The sequence below is a fragment of the Rhinolophus hipposideros genome (assembly GCF_964194185.1).
Source record: "Rhinolophus hipposideros genome assembly, chromosome: 24".
NCBI lineage: Eukaryota > Metazoa > Chordata > Mammalia > Chiroptera > Rhinolophidae > Rhinolophus > Rhinolophus hipposideros.
Genome location: NC_138070.1, coordinates 19,942,755 through 19,963,021, shown reverse-complemented (window position 1 = coordinate 19,963,021; position 20,267 = coordinate 19,942,755). Strand labels below are relative to the sequence as shown.

Sequence of the window (20,267 nt, the reverse complement as noted above, 5' to 3'; positions counted from 1 at the left end):
AAGACCAAGTCAGTCAGTCACCATTTCAATTTTATGTACCTATATGCCCACACCCTCCCTCTGCCCATATTCTCACTAGCCCAGTCCACCAAAGATTTTTGCCAATTTCCCATTATCAGGGCAAACCCTTTAAATTCCCCTATTCTCAGCCCAAATCCTCTGATTATGCCCTTAGTACCCTCAAGTAGTCCTGCCCTCACCCCTCCTAACCTACCCTCCTGCCTCCATACATACATGTTCACTCGAACCTGCTCTGATCACACTGGCTGCCTCACTCGCAGCGTTCTGCCTCCACACCTTCGCGCAGGTTATATGGTTGAGGCCAGGACTGCCATGGGGGTTCAAGCAGATGGTTCGGCTCAACATTCAGCCCCACACTGATACACAGCTGTGCTCTGACTAGGGCGGCCACGAGCACAGGTAAAGCAAAGGGACCAGTGACAATAAGAGCAACATTCACCAAGTGCTTATGTGCCAGATACTGTGCCAAGCATTTTATAAGTACCATCTCCCTTAATACTAACAATCTCCACTCCAGAAGATGCTATTACTATCTCCATGTTACATGAGGAAATGGCATATAGAGGTTGCGTAATCTGTGCAAGGTTTCACAGCTAATTAGAGGTGTACCTGCCATTCAAACTCCAATGTAGCTGGTCAGAGTACTTAACTGCCATACTACACCGTCTCCCAAATGGGCTAGCCTTGCAAAGAATAGTCAGTTAACTTACATCAAGTCCCTCCCCACTTCAGTGTCATCTGGCAAAGACTACTTGAACGGGCTGAAGGTCACATCCAGATGGAAGGGTTTCCCATAGTTGCAAGGGCGGCCAGATGGCTCAGTCGGTTAGAGCGTGAGCTCTGAACAACAGGGTCGCTGGTTCGATTCCCACATGGGCAAGTGAGCTGCACCCTCCACAACCAGATTGAAGACAATGAGCTTCTGGAGGGGCGGCCGGATGGCTCAGTTGGTTAGAGTGTGAGCTCTCAACAACAGGGCTGCTGATTTAATTCCCGCATGGGATGGTGGGCTGCACCCCCCGCAACTAAAAGACTGAAAATGGCAACTTGGACTTGGCGCTGAGCTGCGCCCTCCACAACCAGACTGAAGGACAACGACTTGGAGCTGATGGGCCCTGGAGAAACACACTGTTCCCCAATATTCCCCAATAAAATTAGAAAAACAAACTGCAGTCACATTTTTATCCATTTCACACTCAAGACCAAGTGCCCAAGTACCCCTTCTGCAGCTGCCTCACTGTACACACCCATCCTCATTTAGTCCATCCCAAAACAAATTCTGACAATGACACATGAACTGCACAGAGCCAGCTGCCAGCTGGCCTACCAGGTCCTTTATGCAGTTCAACACACAAGGTGACACCAAATTAAGACAAGTGAAAAAAACAGAAATGTGACCTGGGAAAAGGAAACAAAAACAGACAAGTGAAGTTCCAGTTTGGGGGCCTCTATCTCCCTCCGCTGAATCCCGATCCAATGGCTGCCCAAACCAGAGGGGCTTGGGATGGGGTGCTTGGTCCTGGGAAAGCTACTTGGTCCAGGCCCAGCAGATGGGGAAAGGAGGCGGCTTTACTTCTTCACAATCTGAATGACATCCTCGTCCTCCAACGTATGGTCTTTACCCACTTTTTGAGGATTGTGTTTCACAGAGAGACCCCAGACCAGAGCACTGTATGGAAGGGAAAGAAGAACAGTCATTATAAGTAATCACCTAGCTTCTTCCCTATCTACCCGGGTGCCACCTTTCCACTCAGGTTTAGCTTTCCAGCTCTTAAGAGCCACAGGCCTACAACAGCCGTCGTCCCCTCTCCCAACCAAGAATCACACTCAAATCGCAGCGGCTTTGGCTTCCCCAGGAGTGTGGCACACTGGAGCCTTCACGTACAAAGTGGCAAAGACGTTTAGAAGTTATGTAGTTTCTTTTGTTCCAGAGCCCGTTTAAGAAAGTCAAAGAAAAAAACACAAATGAGAAGTGTGACAAGCCTAGCTTAAAGTTAAAAGGAGAAAGCAAAGGTTTGTTACAGAGAAATACCCTGAAATAATTCAGATTGGAAATTGATTCTTACATACACAGTGTCAGTTACAGAGTGTTAAAGAATACCAGTTTTTCATTGGATCTACTGAAACATCAATGAGTATTGATAAGAAATGCAGGGCCTCCCTCCTCAGCCATGCTAGGAAAATCCTCCCTCCCTATCAAGACACCATAATTGGTATATTCCCCTGATTTCTTAGAATACATGAAGGTAATTTTTATCCATGAGTCTCCGATATTAAGATGTTGTACTAGTGATGGAAATTGGTGAACAAGACACTGAGACCTGCCTCACAGAGGCTAAGAACTAGATAGGTCCCAAGAGGTAGAAAATGGTGATCATATTGTTATTATACCATCTTTGCATCAAAACTTTAAGAATCTGTATTCACTAAAATTTCACTTTTTAAACACATAACACTATTTATAAAATAAATACATATATAAAAAATTGGGGGCAGCCCCTTAGCTTAGTTGGTTAGAGCGTGGTGCTCTTAACAAGGTCGCCAGTTCAATCTCCACACGGGCCACTGTGAGCCACACCCTCCACAACTAGATTGAAACAACTACTTGACTTGGAGCTGATGGGTCCTGGAAAAACACACTTTAAAAAAATTTTTTTTTTCAAATTCACTAACAAGGATGTAAGGAAACCCTCTGAAGTATTTTTTGGCAACTTTTCTGTAAATCTAAAATCAGTTCAAAATAAGATGCTAAAAGTAACATAATAATGAGATACTCATTGCTAGTGAGCTATCATTGCTTGTAGGCCCTGTCAGCAGTGAAAAACATGAGAAAGAGATTGGGTTGTTTACCCATGCTTAAGGTTTAGGGGGAATTCAGTACTCCATCATATTGGATACGGGCAGGAAGAATTAACATTTGTGCTTGCCAAGAGGAAGATGAACTAATGAGAAAATCAGAGCCCTTTGTACTGTCGGCCCTCCTGACAAGAAGAGGCTTCTAGAGCTCTTCCTGCTCCAACTTCACATGGTTTTAAGAAGACATTGCAGAGTTTTAACCAAACAAGCATTTCAGCAGCCTCCCTGATGCACGATTTCTTTAATGTTATTGTAAGAATTTCTACTTAATGGACTCAGTAGCTCACAGGGAAAAGAAGGTGCCACATACCCATGATACTTACTATTTAAACTCTTTAATAAGATTTTTGTGAATCTTCATGCAGAAATCCTCCACTGTGGTCCTGGAGTAAGGTAGAACCACTGGGGATGTGTAATCTGGCAACTGGCCTTTGGGTTTGGTGTAACTAGAACAGAGAAGGAGCATAGGTTGTCTGCTTCTTGGAATATTTCATGTGTTGACTGAAAATCAAGCCTCCATCACCCCTGAGAAGATCAGACCCAGATAACCTCGAACTTGAGGGAAAAAAATGCCCTCAATATGGCATAGCAGATGATAGGAGTTCATTTATTTATATCTCCAAAAAGATTATGTCAATGAGCTCCACAGGAAATCATTTTAGGACAGTCTGATTTAATTCTTACAGCAATATTACCCTACCCACTGAGACTTACATCCTCACTAGTTTCAGATAGTCCCAGATCTTTTCCAACAGGTCATCAAAATTCCAGCGGTGATGCGCAGAGATGGGTACACAGTGAGGTACCTTATAGATGATATCCAATTCCTCAATGGAGATCTGATCAATCTTATTTAACACATAGATACAGGGGATATAAACTCTATAGAAATAGGAGAAAAACAGGACATTAGCCTGGAACTGTTGACAAGACTGTCAGTTTGATTGTCAGCATCCCCTCACCCAAAACCCCCAAATCAGAGACTCTCAAAAGGGATCATAAGAGGCAGGTCAACACCCACCCCCAAAAAAAGCTTCCTACCAAGATAAAGTAGAACATCCAAAAGGTGAACTATGGGTTGAAAATCATAATAACAAAATCCAGGCCCTAGTCCCAGCAATGCAGCTAACTACTGATAGAACATACTACAGTGGAAAGAACACAAGCTTTGGATTCACAGACTGAATCTACTACCAGCTTTGTCACTTTTTAGATCTATGCCCCTGGACAAGTCTTAGAGTCAATTTCCCACGAAGCTGTTTTAAGAACGTAAATATATTTGTAATAATATATTTCATAATTTTTAATGAGTAAAAAATAATTTAACACAGCATCTAGCAATGTCATAATCCCAATGTCCAATGAGTATGGCAGCTCAGGTGTTAGTAAGAAGGCGGGCCACAAACTCTCAGGCTTCAATTGCCTCACTTAGAAAATATCTAACTCAAAGTAGTGGCTTGTTTGCTTTCAAATAAGGATCAAATAAATTCATCCAACAAACAGGAACAAATGAACAGGAAAGCAACTAGAAAATATTATATCTAAATGCCAAGAATAATTTTAACAGTGGTTTCAATCATTATTCAATTTCAAATACTAATAATAGTAATGTTTCATGGAATAGGGGTTCAGGTACATACTTTAGGTTAGAGAGAACAGACAAAACCCAGCCTGCTCTGAGTTTTATAGGACAGACTATAGGATTTCTCAGATAGATTAATTCTGGGAGAGAAGACTGAGAACCTACTCTCTTCAACCATCATATGAGATAGACGTTGTGGGGCAGCCTAGTTCACAGCAAGTACCTGAAATGCGTAATTTGACCATCATAATCTTTGATGTAAAGAAAGATGCTGGAAATCAAGACCAACCCCTCATTTTACAGCTAAAGAAATCAAGACCAAACCCCTCATTTTACAGCTATTGGAGACAGTAGCACAACTGGAGTTAGAATCAATGTTTGTGTGCCAGATTCATGATCCAATGCTGTGCCAGGGAGTGCCTTCAAATTCCAACTCCGGCATTAGACCGCACCCTGGCCCGTACCTGTTTCCTTCCACCACATCAATGAGGTCATCTGCTGTGGCATCACTACGCAAAGTCACATCAGCATTATGAATTTTGTATTCAGCCAGAATGCTCTTCACAGTTTCAGCATCCAGTTCACTCTGAGGGCACTGAATGGGCATACAAGACAATGACTGGTCTGAGAGCAAAAAATCTCCCGAAAGTATCTACTGATGTGTCCGGATAATCCTAGCTAATGTGCAAACTAAATTTCTAAAGACTATTATCCTGGATAAGAGTAACTGCCTTTTAGTAGGAAATACTTTTAAAAAAATCTTTCCAACCTCTAAGGAAGGTGTTCCAGGCTTCAATTGTGTCCGTACCCAATGTGTCCACCCTCCTACCCAAATTCATATGCTGAAGTCCTAACCCCAGTATCTCAGAATGTGACTGTAGACAGGGTCTTAAAGAGGTAACTGAGTTAAAATGAGGTCATAAGTGTGGGCCCTAATCCAATGTGACTTGTGTCCTTACAAGAAAAGGAAATTAGGACATAGACACACAGAGGGATGACCATGTGAAAACACAGAGAGAAGATGGCCATCTACAGGCCAAGTACAGAGGGCTCAGAAGAAACCAACCCTCCTCACACCTTGATCTCAGAGATCTAGCTTCCACAATTAAGAGAAAATAAACTTCTGTTGCTTAAGCCACCCAGTGTATGGTACTTTATTACGGCAGCCTTATCAAACCAATACTGAAAGAATATTGAATGCTCAAATTCAAACATTATGGCAGAATAGGAAGGATCTTTTGGGCAGGACAGCTTAAACCTAAGCTATTCTAACTGTCTGGACCTCTAGAATGTTAAGTGTTGCAGGAAATTCTCAGTCCTCGATTATATGCCTTAGAAGCCGCATCTGACAGAACTGTCCACTCCTCCAATCTGGAATACTCTCTTTATTTGATTTCCAAGATTCCAAACTCTTCTGGTTTTCCTTCTCCTTCTTTGTCTGAGAAGTCTTATTTACTGATTCTTCCCATCTCCTAACCTCTAATCATCGGGGGGGAGGAGAGCACAAGGTTTAATCCTTGAAACTCTTTTCTATTTATGCTCATTTCCTAGTGATCTCAGCTTAGCTCGTTGATAAGGCTTTAAAGTTGATAACCACCAACTTCATACTTCCAGCCCAGGCTACTCCTCATATGCCTGCCTGACAGTAACACTCAGATGACTACTTGGCATCTTAAACTGAACATCTTGATTTTCCCTTCCTCTCCAAACCTATTCTACCCAAAGTCTTGCTATTTCAGTAATAAGAGTGCATTTTTCTAACTCAGGACAAAAAAAAACTCAGTCATCTCTTTCTCTCACAACCCACATCCAATACCCCTGTAATTCCTATCAACTATTTTCAAAACCTTTCCACAATCAACCACTTCTCATCTCCTCCACTATTGCAACCCTGGTCTAAGAAGCTATCACTTCTTGACTGGATTATCGCAATAACCTCTTAAATGGTTTCACCCCTTCTGTTGAGAATGCTCATAATCTATTTCAGTCTGTTCTCAACAAACAGCCAGAATGATTCCAGTGAAACCTAAGTCATGTTTACTCCATAGATTGGTAAACCCAACCAGCAGTTACACAACTCCTGCAAAGTGAAAGCATGTATGTCCCTATGCTATGACTTCATCTCTTACCACTCTCCTTCCGACGTGCTCACTCTGCTGTTCTTCAAACACACAAAGGCGTGCTCTACCTCAGGGCCATGAATGTTCCCTCTACATGAAATGCTCTTTCCCTAGATATCCGTGTGGTTCACTCCTTCCTGTCACCTCAGTGAAGACTTCTCTGATCAACCTACTTAAAATTGCAACCCTCCCATCAATTGCAAGTCTCCATCTTCTTTCTCTAGTTTACTTTTGTTCTTTGATTAATCATCATCTAATATACTATATTTACTCAATTTTGTTTGCTACTTTCCACACCAAGATACAAGGACAAGGATTTTTGTCTGTTTTGCTCCCTCTTCCATCCACTCCCCCGAGCCTAAAACAATGCTTGGCCCATGGCAGGCGCTCTATTAATCTGTACTGAATGAATAAAAACATGATATCGGCAGCCATCTACTTCATGCAAGCCTAAGATTGATCTGTACTCCCGTGTCACCCCAAATAGATAACCCAAAAGAGGAAATTAAGTTGCAAAGTTAAGTTTGAGATTGACTCTTATTCTACTCTTGATTCTTGTCAGTCATTACAAGGTCATTGTTGTTACCTCAATTAGTGCTAGAAGAAGTCGGGTAATTTCCAAATGTCACTGTCCCTGTACCTCAATCCACTCCCCACCCCAGTTTCTTCAGCAGCCTGCACCATATCGCCTTCTCCACTTACAGTGGCCGTAAGATTAATGCCTCCCTTATCCTTCTTCTTAAAGCCAATGTTGGGGGGTTTGCTGTTCAAGCGAATGCCAAAGCCTTCCAGTTCATTTTCAATTATCTTCTTATGTCCCAAGGGCTTCAGGACATCCAGAACAATGAGGATCAAGTTACATGTTCGGGCCACTGAAGAATTGAAGAAAAAAAAGTTATACCCAAAGTTCATTAAAGACTTAACTAATCCAAATACTCAAAAGTGGGAGGGGGACGGAGTTCCTGCACTTAAGAGACAAAGGATTTTTTTGTAAATACATAGACACACATGAAGTTCTTAAGATTATAAAGATTTATGCTAGAAGTCATGCCTTGTTTTCTACTAGTGTATCTAGAAGTTGTGTCAACTTCTAGTAGAAAAACAAGTCAGAGCAATAACCTAAATTCCTGAGTTTAGAAAGATTTAAAACAGTAAGAACTCCAAAAGAATAAGATTATCTGGTTAGCATATTTTAGTCAATTTTATTGAGGCATAATTTACAACAACAAAAAAAAAACCTGTGTGACCAATACTGCAATCAAGATACAGAACATTTCCATCACTTCCAAAAGTTCCCTTGTGCCCCGCCTATCCAATCAATCTTCCCCTTGATTCTCAATCAACCACCGATTTGCTTTCTTAACCCATTGCCATTTTTCAGAATTTCATATAAATAGACTCAAACAAAACATATATAGTCTTTTGCGCCTGACTCTTTTAATTTAGCGTGTTTTTTATATTCACCCATGAATGACGTGAAACCTATAATTATATAAAACAGCTAAATTAATAATCCAGTATAAGAGTTGAATAAAACACTTTCAAACATAAAAAAAAAAGAAATATTTACCTCTAATTTAATTTACCCTTTCTCTGGAGTTACTAAAGAATGTACTTCAGTAAAAGATAACAATAACCCCAAAAAAGTAAAACACTGACTCTAGGCAATAAAAGATCCCATACAAGAACACAGAAGAAAATCTCAGGATGACAGCCACATAAAAAGTCTAGGGCTACACTGTCCAATACAGACTCTGCTAGCCACCTGTGGCTAAATTTAAATTAAAATAAAATTTAAAATTCAGTTCCTCAGGTGCACCTGGCACATTTAAAGCGCTCAACGGCCACACATGCCTAGGGGCTACCCTATTGGACAGCGTTTCCATTACTGCAGAATATTTCCATTACTGGACAGTACTGATCTAGAAAGCAATCAATCCAGACTGAACCACAAAGACAAAGGATAGTGTCAGGGTTTGGGAGAGAGAATGAAATCAGGAAGATTATTTTTGGAACTGTATTTAAGTATCTAGAAAAATGACGACTGATGGGCACTTAATCTGTTGGAACATTTAAAAATATTAGCGAACACAGAAAACAAAACAATAGACAATTATTAACTCCATGAAAAACAAATTTAAAAAACAAATTTCAAGAAAAAAGAAACCCAGTCATAAATTACTACTTATCTCAGCATTGGACAAAAGTTACAGTCTTTATATACTCATGTAAATCACAACTGATGAGTTAATGAAAAATTGTGATATAACTTCTTTGAAATAGAAAAAAGGTATGGCGTATAAGAGAGCTAATTCTCTACCACAACAAACGAATAGATGATATCTAAATTATGAAATAGCAATATATTTTTTTTAAATATGAAAGTATGTAGCAGAAAGAACAGTGAAGAGTTGGCAGTATAGTTGCCAATGGGGAGTAACTGAAGGTGAGGTGAGGACGGGTGGCAGATTGTTGCAATTCGTGATTAGCCTTTTGTAAGATTTTACTTTAAATAAAAAGAAGAGTTCTAGTTCTAAATCTGCCCTGAACAGTGTGACACTGGACAAAAGCACTTCACTTCTCCTGTCCTTACTGTTTCTCCTCAAATGGGGATCTGGACTATTACTCTCTGAGGTCCATTCAAGTTCTGATGTTCTATTCTGGTAAGAACTCAGGTAAAACAATACCCTTCACTGTGGGATCATCTCCAAGCCGACAGTCCCCATCTAAAGGAACAATACCTGGTAAAGGGATGATATCCCAGGATGGTGGCCCTGGACCACTCACCTGCAATGACCTGACGGCCTCTACCTTTCCCATCCTTGGCACCCTCAATGATACCTGGGAGATCCAAGAGCTGCAAGATTAAGGGGCAAGGTGAGAAAAGGGGAAAAAAAGTTATAAATCTGAGCAGATAAAATAGAATGGTTTACTTCTCAACTATCAAAATTTAGGAGACCCAAATCCAATCTTCCTTATGAGTGTATTAATATTACTTTAACTAAGCATCTTCTAAATGTCGGCTACAGGGGAGCATTTGAGATCTTATTCCCCAGAATATGTCGTCAGTTTAGCTCCAATAAACTGTAATAAAAAAATAAAAAATAAATGTCCGCTACAGGCTTTTTATATACTTTATCAAGTTTAAAATGCCTAACAACTCTGAGATAAGGACATTAACTGAGTTCATAGACAGAAGTTAAGTGGCTTGCCCGAAGTCATAGTCCTAACAAATCAAATATTATACCCCACATTTTGGGGGGCTAAATCCATTATTCTACATTACTATCTTTCAATATCCCCCCACTCTTCAGAACGTTGAGCCTCCACACAAATTCCTTACTATAGATAATAGCTGGATCTTGATATTCACATACTGAGACCTTTGCAAATCCCCAATCACAAAAATTTCTGTAGCCATTCTTAACTAGGCGAGCACATGAGAAATCACCTGTAAAACCATTAGAAACACAGCTATGTAAGCAGATTCTGATTTGGAAAGGCCAAAGTAGGGTTCAGATATTGATCTGTACTTCAAAAGTCTCCATGGGTGACCTGATGTGTGTCCCCAAATGAAAATGACTGCTCAATTGCCCAGGAAATGCAGTAAAAGTAAAACTTCACACAAGTCACAGTGATGTATCTAATGATGAGAACACCAAAACCAACTCCATAGCACATGATTCAAATTCACCTCTCAACAAAATTACAAACTATTAGTTTTAAGCACTTAAGAGTCTGTCAAAACGTGTACTCCAATGTTCATTGCAGCTTTGTTTACGGTGGCCAAGACATGGAAACAACCAAAATGTCCTTCGATAGATGAATGGATAAAGAAGTTGTGGTATATATACACCATGGAATACTATTCGGCATTAAGGAAAGATGATATAGGAGCATTTGTGACAACATGGATGGATCTTGAGAGTATAATGCTAAGTGAAATAAGTCAGACAGAAAAAGCAGAGAACCCTATGATTTCACTGATATGTGGTATATAAACCAAAAACAACAAAAGAACAAGACAAACAAATGAGAAACAAAAACTCATAGACACAGACAATAGTTTAGTGGTTACCAGAGGCTAAGGGGGGTGGGGGGTAGGTGATGAGGGTAAGGGGGATCAAATATATGGTGATGGAAGGAGAAGTGACTCTGGGTGGTGAACACACAATGGGATTTATAGATGATATAATACAGAATTGTACACCTGAAACCTATGTAAATTTACTAACAATTGTCACCCCAATAAATTTATTTAATTAAAAAAAAAAGAGTCTGTCAAAAACAGTTAAGACAGCATGTAAAATCTGACAATACCAAGGATCTACTGTGTGGTCAATACTGAATTATCCATGTGAATGGACTGGGAGCAGAGTTACACTTTACAAAATATTATTTAAAACTAACCAAACTTTGCTATAAGCATATCTAACATTATAGAAATATACTTCACATTAAATAAACCACAGTGAAAAAGAACTAATTCAGAAGGTTCTTAGACAGTTCAATTTTTCCACTCAAGAACCTCCTCAAAAGTTCTTCCCTATTCCTTACAACCTAATAAATAACTTTGCCTCCTTTAAGACTGATACGACATATCAGTCAAAGTGAGCTATGTTTTCCCTTTCTCTTTCAAAAAAGATAATTTCTTTTTTTTTTAGAGGACTTTATTGGGGAACAGTGTGTATTTCCAGGACTTTTTTTTCCAAGACAAGTTGTTGTCCTTTCAGTCTTAGTTGTGGAGGGCACAGCTCAGCTCCAGGTTCAGTTGCCGTTGCTAGTTACAGGGGGCGCAGCCCACTATCCCTTGCGGGACTCATGGAATTGAACTGGCAACCTTGTGGTTGAGAGCCCACTGGCCTATGTGGGAATCGAATTGACAGCCTTTGGAGTTAGGAGCACGGAGCTCAAACCGCCTGAGCCACCGGGCCGGCCCCAAAAAAGATAATTTATATTCAACACACCTACCTTGACTTGGAAACTTTAGTTATACTGATTTAAAAGGCTACACGGGGAGTTAATAAGGAAACCAGATCTTGATTTCTAAATACCATTCTCCTATAAAAGGAACTAGAACTCCTTCAGAAGTGGCTGATTCCAGGGCTGGGGCAAGGAAAATATAAGATTAGCCTGGAACATCGTGTGGTGCCTGAAAATAATAAGGAAGTACTCACAAAAAGACGGGGGTTTATGGAAAGAACACAGACGCCAATCTGAAGGAGTTCCTAATGGTCAAAGCTGGAACAATTTGAGTAATAATGGTACTACTAGATTATAACACATAACATAAAATAAACATCCATGAGCCCACCATGATACAAATAAATACATAAATGGGGGAGAATGAACAGCTCTTCCATACAGTAGAATTCCAATTAATAAACATAGTAAGAAAGAGAAAGATAAGAGAACCACCATTAGGCAAGAAGCGCAGTATTAATTGTTGCAGGTAAGATCCAGAGATGGATGCTAAAATTAGCAGGCAAGTTTGAGAAACAGGATTTGCCTCTTCTCAAAGTATCTCCCCCAAGATATTTATTACCACAAAAAGAGAAAAAAAGAAAGAAAATAGCTTTTCAGTAGAGAAAGCCTGCAGACACCACTTTAACCAACTGATGGAGGTAAACATCACCAATAAGACATACTGACATCATGAATCCCAAAATGCACTGAGAAGGACACATCATTTATGTGCTATTCTTGCCAAAAATACATACCTCAGTCTAATCATGAAAAAACACCAAACAAACCCAAATTGAGGAACATTCTACAAATTAACTGATCAATATTCTTTTAAGAATGTAAAGGTCATGAAGGAGGAACTATTAGAGATGGCAGGAGGATAAGGAGAAATAACTAAAGCAACATGGGATGATCTCAGATAGAATCTTGGAAAAGAAAAAGAACACTGGTGGGTAAATTGGTAAAAATTCAAATAAGGTCTGTAGTGAATATTGCACCAATGGTAATTTATCCCTGATAATTATTCTATGGTTATATAAGATGTTAACAATAAGGGCAGCAGGGTGAATGACATAGAGAACCTCAAAATAATTTATGCTCAATGAAAGAAGCTGGCGCAAAAAAGAAAGTACATTTATATTTACACATGGCCTTAATTATATAAAACTTTTAACATGTAAACTAATCTATAGTGACAAAAAGTAGGCAAGCGATTTCCTGGAGATGAAGAAGACAAGAAGGGACAGAAGGGCGGGGGCATGAAGAAACACTGGGGGTATGTTCACAATCTTGATCACGGTGACGTCTGCACAATCATATAGATATGTCAAAACTTATCGAATTGTGTATTTTATGTGCAGTTTATTGTATGTGAATTACACCTTCAACAAAGACGTTTGAAAAAACGAACAAGAAGTTCATCATCAATTCCTAGAAATTAAGTCTAGAGACTATTTCTTCAGGTTTCTCAAAGATTCTGTAATCTACTACCACTTTGTAAATCCTTTTCTGCTTAAAAAAAAAAAAGTATTCCACCAGCAAAAGGCTTTACTGCATACATATTGAGCCTAACTGATGTTATCAAGACCTCAAAAGGAAATATCCATCTGGATAATCTAAAACTCCGAAATCTGGGATGTGACTATAACGTCTAATAAAAGACCATTTGAAACAGAGAACATTGTACTAAGAGAAAAGAATAAGGACTTCCTAACCACGGCAGCTGAAAACACAGGGGAAATTTATTGAGGTCCCTACAAAAGTAAAAGAAAGTTAAATTTAGCTTTTCTTAGGAGGGAAATATTTTTAAAGTTACACTGAACTATTTAAATGTGGCAACTTTTTTTTTTCAATAAAAATAGCCCATGCTTCACACACCTGAATTTCATATTATAATCAACCAAAATGTAAGAAAAGAAAAAACATTTCTTTAAATCATGGAAATGTAGGATTTTAAGAATTGGATATTAACCTACTTCAAACTCAAATGCCTTTAGAGTTTTAAGCAGATAAAACTTAAATGTGCCAGGTCAATTATATGCATAGGACAATAGGAGTCCTAGAGACCTTGGAAAGGTGAAATACAAACTCCATAATTTTAAAAGGTCTTCCTTCCTAATAAAAACCCAGAAATCTCCCTTATAACTCTTACTAAATGGTTCTAACTTTGTCATTGTCCCCTACCAAGTCACAGATAATGAGTCCTCTGCCACAAAACAGCCATTTAAAAAACATTTGAGGGCAGTCAGCTTAATCCAGTTAAGCACACCTACTAGTGTGCTTACTTAACTTGGTATCTGGAGAAAGTCAAAAGGGAAGGAAAAACAGAGGCAAAGGATACAGGCAGAAAAGAAAGTACCTTGCAAAAACAGGGGGGGAACCCCAAAACTAAAAGGACAGGAGAGACCGACATGAATTAAGGTTTTATGGGAAAGGGGTTAAGTAGCTCTTTTCTCAGAAGCCCTGAGAGAAGTGTCACTAGGATCCCAGCAGGAAAGAGGTTATTTATTCTCTGAGCTGCCAAAGCTGTGACTATCAACAAACTCTGAAACCAGATGGAACCAAGCAGTGGTCCAGATATGCCCAAGCATCATCATTCTTATTATATACATTTGGACATGGAATGCCAAAAAGATACATGTCCCAACACAGTCTCTGCATGGGCACCTAATCAGCATGAAAAAAGGCCACTGAAAATAACACTAGGACACTAGTACGCACTACTTCAGATTCTATAATAAAGAAGCATGAATACACCTCACAATTCACTGTGTAGCTCAGCAAGAGGGAAAACAAATGCCTACACCAATAGTTCCCGAATGATGGGCTCAGGCACTCTTGAAGCACCACCGAGAACTTAGAGGTGCCATGGGATATTCTAAATTTTCAAAATAAACAGTAATTTTTTTAAAAAACTAAAATGATGGTTTTTAATGGGAACCACAGATATGGTTACAATTACATAGACCGACACAAAGAATCCGTGGGTGATCAGGACTTGTAGGTTACAAAATAGTGAGGGTAAGATGGTAAAGAAGAAAAGCTGTTCCAGAACCTCAAGAACCCTGCTAATATGACCTCTCCCTGTGTGGTCACAACTGGAGTCCCCACCAGCCCGGGCCCCTCGGAAGCCCCTATGGTCGGAAGCTGCCCGGACCACAGCCTCCTCTGCCACCACGACCATCATCTCCATGGTCTCCAGAACCGCCCCCCCCCCATTCTGGTAGGTCTCCAGAACTACCCCCTATATGACAGCCTCCTGGCCCCCTCCTGGGCCATCTGGTTTAGGGGCCTTACACTCCAGGAGAAGCTCGTGTTCTCACCTGGAGAACACTTCCAGTCCCCGGCTCGCTGCTGTCCACCACCACCACTCCACAGGGGAATTCTCCCCGATCACGGCCACCATTTCCACAGGCTCCACGGCCCATTGTGCTCTTTGCCCTCGGCCTCCACGATCACTGCCACCATTCCAACTGCAATCTACTTGCCAAGTAGCAAATGGACCTTGATGGGCTTCCCAGAGAATTCTTTACCATCAAACTGGTCAACAGCGGTTTTAGCAGATGGGTCATCAAATGCCTCTCCCGTGAGCTTGCCTGTTTCCCTGTCTGTATGCAGATTAATGACAGGCTGTCCCATTTTCTTACTTGTCTTCATAATACCCATCTACTTGAAGTCATCGGCCACAGACTCAACCGTAACATTCTCACCCAGGCCTTGCAGGAAGATGGCGTTGGTGTCTGAATTACCCTGTTCCGAGTCATGACGGGATCTTTGTCCCGAGGGCCACCACATTTATTGAAGCCACCAGTCACTTCCTCCCATACCACCTCTGCCTCCATGGCCACCTCCATGACCTCTGGGTTCACAGCCACCACTGCCACGGTTGTAACCACCCCGGGAATGGCCTCCTCGTAGCCACCACCCCACCACCACTCGTGCTGAGTGCCATAACCACCGCCACTGCTGCCACCACTCACAAGGAGTTGATCTTGGGCGCCGTTACTGCCACAAACCCTGCACTGCTCCTGCTGTCCTGGTTCTGCTGTCCGTAGTCCTGAGGAGGATTAGAGGTTTGTTGCTCTCCACAGCCTTACTGTTCTTCACCACACTGGGGACCGCAGGCCCCACTCTGCGGCTGCCCATAGTTGCTGCTCTGAGAACCGCTACCTTAACTCCCCAAGGTGCTGCTAGGAACTGGCTGCTGGCCAGAGCCAGGGTAGGAGGACTGCTGCCCGTAAGACGACTGAGAACTCTGGCCACTGCCACAGCCACCTGTTGAGCCATATCCTGCATTCTAGGTCTGTCCATAAGAACCATCGCTGCTCTAGCCATAGCCAAAAGTGTCCGCTGACTGGCTGTAACCACCGTAACTCTGCTGTCCATAGGGCTGATTGCTCTGCTGGGCATAGCCCTGTCCAGGCTGGGTGGGGTACGCCCCATAGCTGTGGGCTTGTTGGGTCCAGTCATTTGAGGCCATGTGGGCATGTGCATACAGGCCGACCTGCAACAAGATTCTAACACCACAGAGCACTGACAACTCGAGGGCCAGAAATTCTGTCAGACATTGAAGGAAAGACTAGCTCCAGATAGCTCACAATTTCAGGATTAAATTCTACTACATTGCTTTTAATTATGTCAGATCCAAATCTTTGGGAAGTTGGATTTCAGTGGCTGCTATGGTAAAAAGTAAGCACCACACAAAAAGGCAATGTGGAAAAGGAAACAAATGTGGCAGGATCTAATCTGTTTCCAAGATTTGAGAAGTTATGTGGTACCCAACAGTATACATATCCTATTAGTAAATAATTCGCTGTACAGACATAAGTACTTATGCTTTTTAGATCTATTTTACAAACAGAACCATTAGTGATTTATTTTGGCTTGGGGCACCATAAAAAATTACTGGACAAGAAAAGGTGTCACGAAGTAATTGCTGAGACACTAAGGGTGCTGTGAACCAAGAAAGTTTGGGAATCTTTAGCCTAGATTCAAACATGGAATTTAGAACTTTGCAGCCAACAAGAATATGTTCCATTATTTTAACATATACCTTCTTTCATAGCCAAGGGGACTCCTCATTTGGAAGCCACAAGTCTATCATCTTTCTAAGAACTTCTCAGGACACCAACTTCATTAGGCCTTACAGAAAAGAACTATCTTCTAAAAAGAATCTGATCATATTTCTTAATGTAAAAGTTTCTAATGGTTCCTAGCTGTATACAAAACAAAATTCAACTTCCTTAGCAGGCACACAGGTCCTTCATAATTCAGCTCCAACCTACCTTTTCAGATTCAGTTACAAAACTCCCTGTCCCACACCTAAGCTCATGTTTATAGTAGGCTGTTCATCATTATAGCTCCCTGAAATTGTCCTTTACCTTCTCTAGCTGGTGAAATTCTATTTGAACTTCAAAACCCACTTCCATTGTCACTTTCTACATGAAGCTTTTTTGGTCTTACCAGACCTTCCCCCACCCCCAATATTCAGATGAAAAAGTAGTCCCTTGTTTCTCTGCATTTTCACAGGCACTATCCCACTGTATTACGGTCTTTACTGCTTTATTTTCCCTGCTGGACAGTGAGGACCTGATAGATCAAAGGTCAGGTCTGACATATAAAAAGTTCCTAATAAGTACATTTTAAATGAATTAAGGAATAGATTTCTTCCCTTCCTTGGCCTGCAGGCCTGACTCACCTGGATCTTGGCACCTTTGTATCTGATGACACCAGGCACAGTGGTCAGAGTAGTGAACTCATAGGCTGCCACCTCTGAATATACCCCTGCCAGGTTACTGAGCAGTGTTGACTTCCCCACAGATGGAAAACCAACAAACCCAATTCGAGCATCACCTGTTTTGGCCACATCAAAACCTAAAGTATCAATAAATATCAAAAAAGAGGAAGAAAGTTATTTCTGGGAGTATTGAGACTCATGTAATTCCTTTCACATTCTGGCTGCATGTCTCTCTAGGACCTATTTCTCCAATTTTTTACAGTTTACCTCTAGAGTAGAACTTAAAGCATACAAAATTCCCCCATAGGAATTCACAATGTTTAACAGCATTAACAACATTAACAATGTTTAATGTTGACATAAAAACTTTATTCCTCTACCACTTAAACTGTTACATACCTTTCTAGTACCCACAGTATTTAAGGCTCAAATATTATATATAACTCATCTTAAAAATGGGTTTCTCTTTTTGTCTTACAAACCCTGGGAACTGTGTGATTAACTGGATTTTCTTTCTATTTATTTATTTATTTATTTACTTACTTATTTTCACAATGGCTGCGAACACGTTCAAAGTCAAATTTGTAGCCCTTCTCTAGAAATATACACACCTTATGACACTACTCGATCCTAACCTTCTCTCTCTTGGCTTCAACTTATTCTTCCTACCTACATTTCCCTTTGCATCAACGTCCTTACTTATTTTTTCATCTTGTTGATTGTATATGTTTATGTATTTCTGTAAGCCACTGTAAATCTATTTGGATCAGTGTAAGATATACATAAATAAAACCCTAGTTCAATTAGACCATATTCATTTGTCTTTGAAGCCAGCAGAATAAAATAAACACAATTCAAGAATTTAGGCTGGGAAAATCCAATTGATAGAAATACTTTGATAGAAATTTTAACATTATGTTTAAACCATTATGCCTATATTATTTTGGTAGAAATTACACCAGAAAAAAAAAAAAAATGTTGACGAAAAACACAAACCTTCTCCGGGCCCACCACCACCACCACCTTTCGGAGTAATGAGTTCTCTGCGGAGCTTAGCAAGGCGAGCCTTAAGCAGCCCGAGGTGGTGTGCAGTGGCCTTGTTCTTCTGAGTCCGAGCCATCTATAAGGGAAGAATCACAGCCATAAATCAGAAGCAGCTCCTACAGGGTAAAATATCCAGAACGAGTGCTCCCCCAGCTCTGAAAGAATGATGTTTTTTTTCCTAGGTCCCTCTAATGTCGGTATACCCATTTTAGTCCGACTTAAAAAAATAAATAAATAAAAATCCATTCTCTCCATCACCCGGCTCATTCACCTCATTACAGAGCAAACAGAGAGACATGACCACCGACAAGACTAACACTCATCTGCTAATTCCTTTCCTACTGCTGGTACCGGCGTGCCCCATCTGACAGCGCCACCAATTCGCCGAGTTTAAAGAGCTCTGCGCGCTTCGGGCAACAGAATCACACATGAATCCAGGTGGAATCAACAGCTACCACAGATGCCAATTTATTTCTAGCTCCTATTCCCGGAAGCTATACTCTAGGAAAGGGAGTCATCAAAGTAGAGACTGGGGAAGGTGGGGATTTCGAAGGACGATGAGGAAAGATACTGAAGTACGTGAGCAGTGAGGGCTAGAGCAGGGGAACAGGATTCGGTGTCGCTGTCAAAAAAAAAAAAGGAAGAAAAAGCTGAGAGAAACAGCGTTCGGACAAGATGAACACTGGAAGAGAGGACCGAACAAGGTGCAGGGGTTTCTCGCGGTCCCAGGAGGAGGGGAGTGGGAGAACGCCGAACCGGGCAGGGGGGAATCGGGGAAAGCGGGTCCGGGCTGAGGGGAGTCGGCGAATGTGGGGCCCGATGCTGCTGAAAGGAGTTCAGCCAGGAGCGACGCCGCGGAAGAAAGAACACTCGGAAGGAGGGTGAAGCGCCAGTCGCGCCCATTACCTCGGCTTCGATCTCCGCAATCTTGGCTAAAGTGCCGCTCATGGTGGTGAGTTGCCGGGGGCGCACTGGCCTCCACGCTCACCGTCTCCCTTCACACCCGCGGGCGGACCTGCCACAGCCACCAAGCGCTACTTCAGTGCGCAAGCGCGGAACTCCCTAGTTCTCGCGAGAGAGCTCCGCTCGCGGTTCACCGCGAGAGGCACAGTGTGCAGTAGTCTCCTCCCCCTCTGGCAACCCCGCCCCGTCCCGCTAGCCAACGCGGTGTCATAGAGCCCGCGGGAGCGGGGGCCAGAGAGGCCGCTGTGGGCCGTCCCTTCCCGGGCGCGCCGAGGGTCGCGCGCTGCTCGGCCCCGCCCTGCCCCGCCGGACCTGCGCCGAGCTTCTGGTGCGCGAGGAGCGGGTCTTCGCTCTGTGTGGCACCTCCAGACCCGCAGCCTTCAGCTCCTGGGCGTTCTTGAAAAGCGCACTTGTGCTCTCCACCCTTCTTCCTCGCCACCCCCTTACGGGTCCCGGAGCCCCTTTCCGTGCTGAGGAGACACCGCGGCGGACTCCTCGGCCTCCTGGGTTGATGTAGAGAACGATCTTCATTTCAGCCTGTGTCCCCCTCTTGGAAAAAGAAAATAACCCCTTTTCCATCGCTCAAACTGTTTTTAGGTGTCTGTGTTGTTTACCCCTAACCCCGAGTGCATGGCACATGGTGAGCCCACAATAACTGCATGGTTAAACGGATAATTCCTAGAGAACCGGTACTTGCAACATAGCTTGTGATACTGAAAAATTTGAAACTATTGTTAACGCCCATCAACAAGTAAACAAGTAAATAATGGTCCCTCTATGCTGTTAAATACTATTTCAGCCATTTAAACGTAGGTGTGTGCAGTCTGACTGCTCCGATGTCCAGGACTTAACTGCTAAAAAAAAAAAAAAAAGAAAAACGGTGCCTACGCTGTGATTCCATTTGTTATTTTTTAAATAAAATGTTTATACAGGTGTACATGAATGACAGTGCATTGTTTCCAGGTCTGAATAAAAGGCT

General features: G+C 41.7%; 1 protein-coding gene and 1 pseudogene across 2 annotated transcripts; both read right to left on the bottom strand.

Annotated features, from left to right (window-relative positions):
• Nucleotides 1-1,191: 1,191 nt before the first annotated feature.
• On the bottom strand, nt 1,192-19,386 carry DRG1 (developmentally regulated GTP binding protein 1). Its single transcript, XM_081036508.1, has 9 exons — nt 19,232-19,386; nt 18,278-18,401; nt 17,243-17,418; nt 9,367-9,436; nt 7,282-7,451; nt 4,924-5,054; nt 3,592-3,759; nt 3,201-3,323; nt 1,192-1,690 (listed from the first exon to the last, which is right to left on the bottom strand). Exons 1-9 carry the CDS (start codon nt 19,271-19,273, stop codon nt 1,591-1,593), a joined length of 1,104 nt encoding a protein of 367 aa, XP_080892634.1. The 5' UTR covers nt 19,274-19,386; the 3' UTR covers nt 1,192-1,590.
• Nucleotides 14,679-15,690, bottom strand: LOC308492601 (RNA-binding protein FUS-like; annotated as a pseudogene). Its single transcript has 2 exons — nt 15,642-15,690; nt 14,679-15,485 (listed from the first exon to the last, which is right to left on the bottom strand). The product of its transcript is annotated as an RNA-binding protein FUS-like (transcript).
• Nucleotides 19,387-20,267: the final 881 nt, after the last annotated feature.

What these genes read in the sequence shown, in the direction of transcription:
- DRG1 (XM_081036508.1), bottom strand. Translation starts at nt 19,273, where the DNA reads ATGAGCGGCACTTTAGCCAAGATTGCGGAGATCGAAGCCGAG. An exon ending in AGGCCGTCAGGTCATTGCAG is followed by an intron (nt 7,452 to 9,366) that starts GTGAGTGGTCCA and finishes TCAATTCTTCAG; the next exon opens with TGGCCCGAACATGTAACTTG. An exon ending in GATGTGGTGGAAGGAAACAG is followed by an intron (nt 3,760 to 4,923) that starts GTACGGGCCAGG and finishes CTATTTCTATAG; the next exon opens with AGTTTATATCCCCTGTATCT.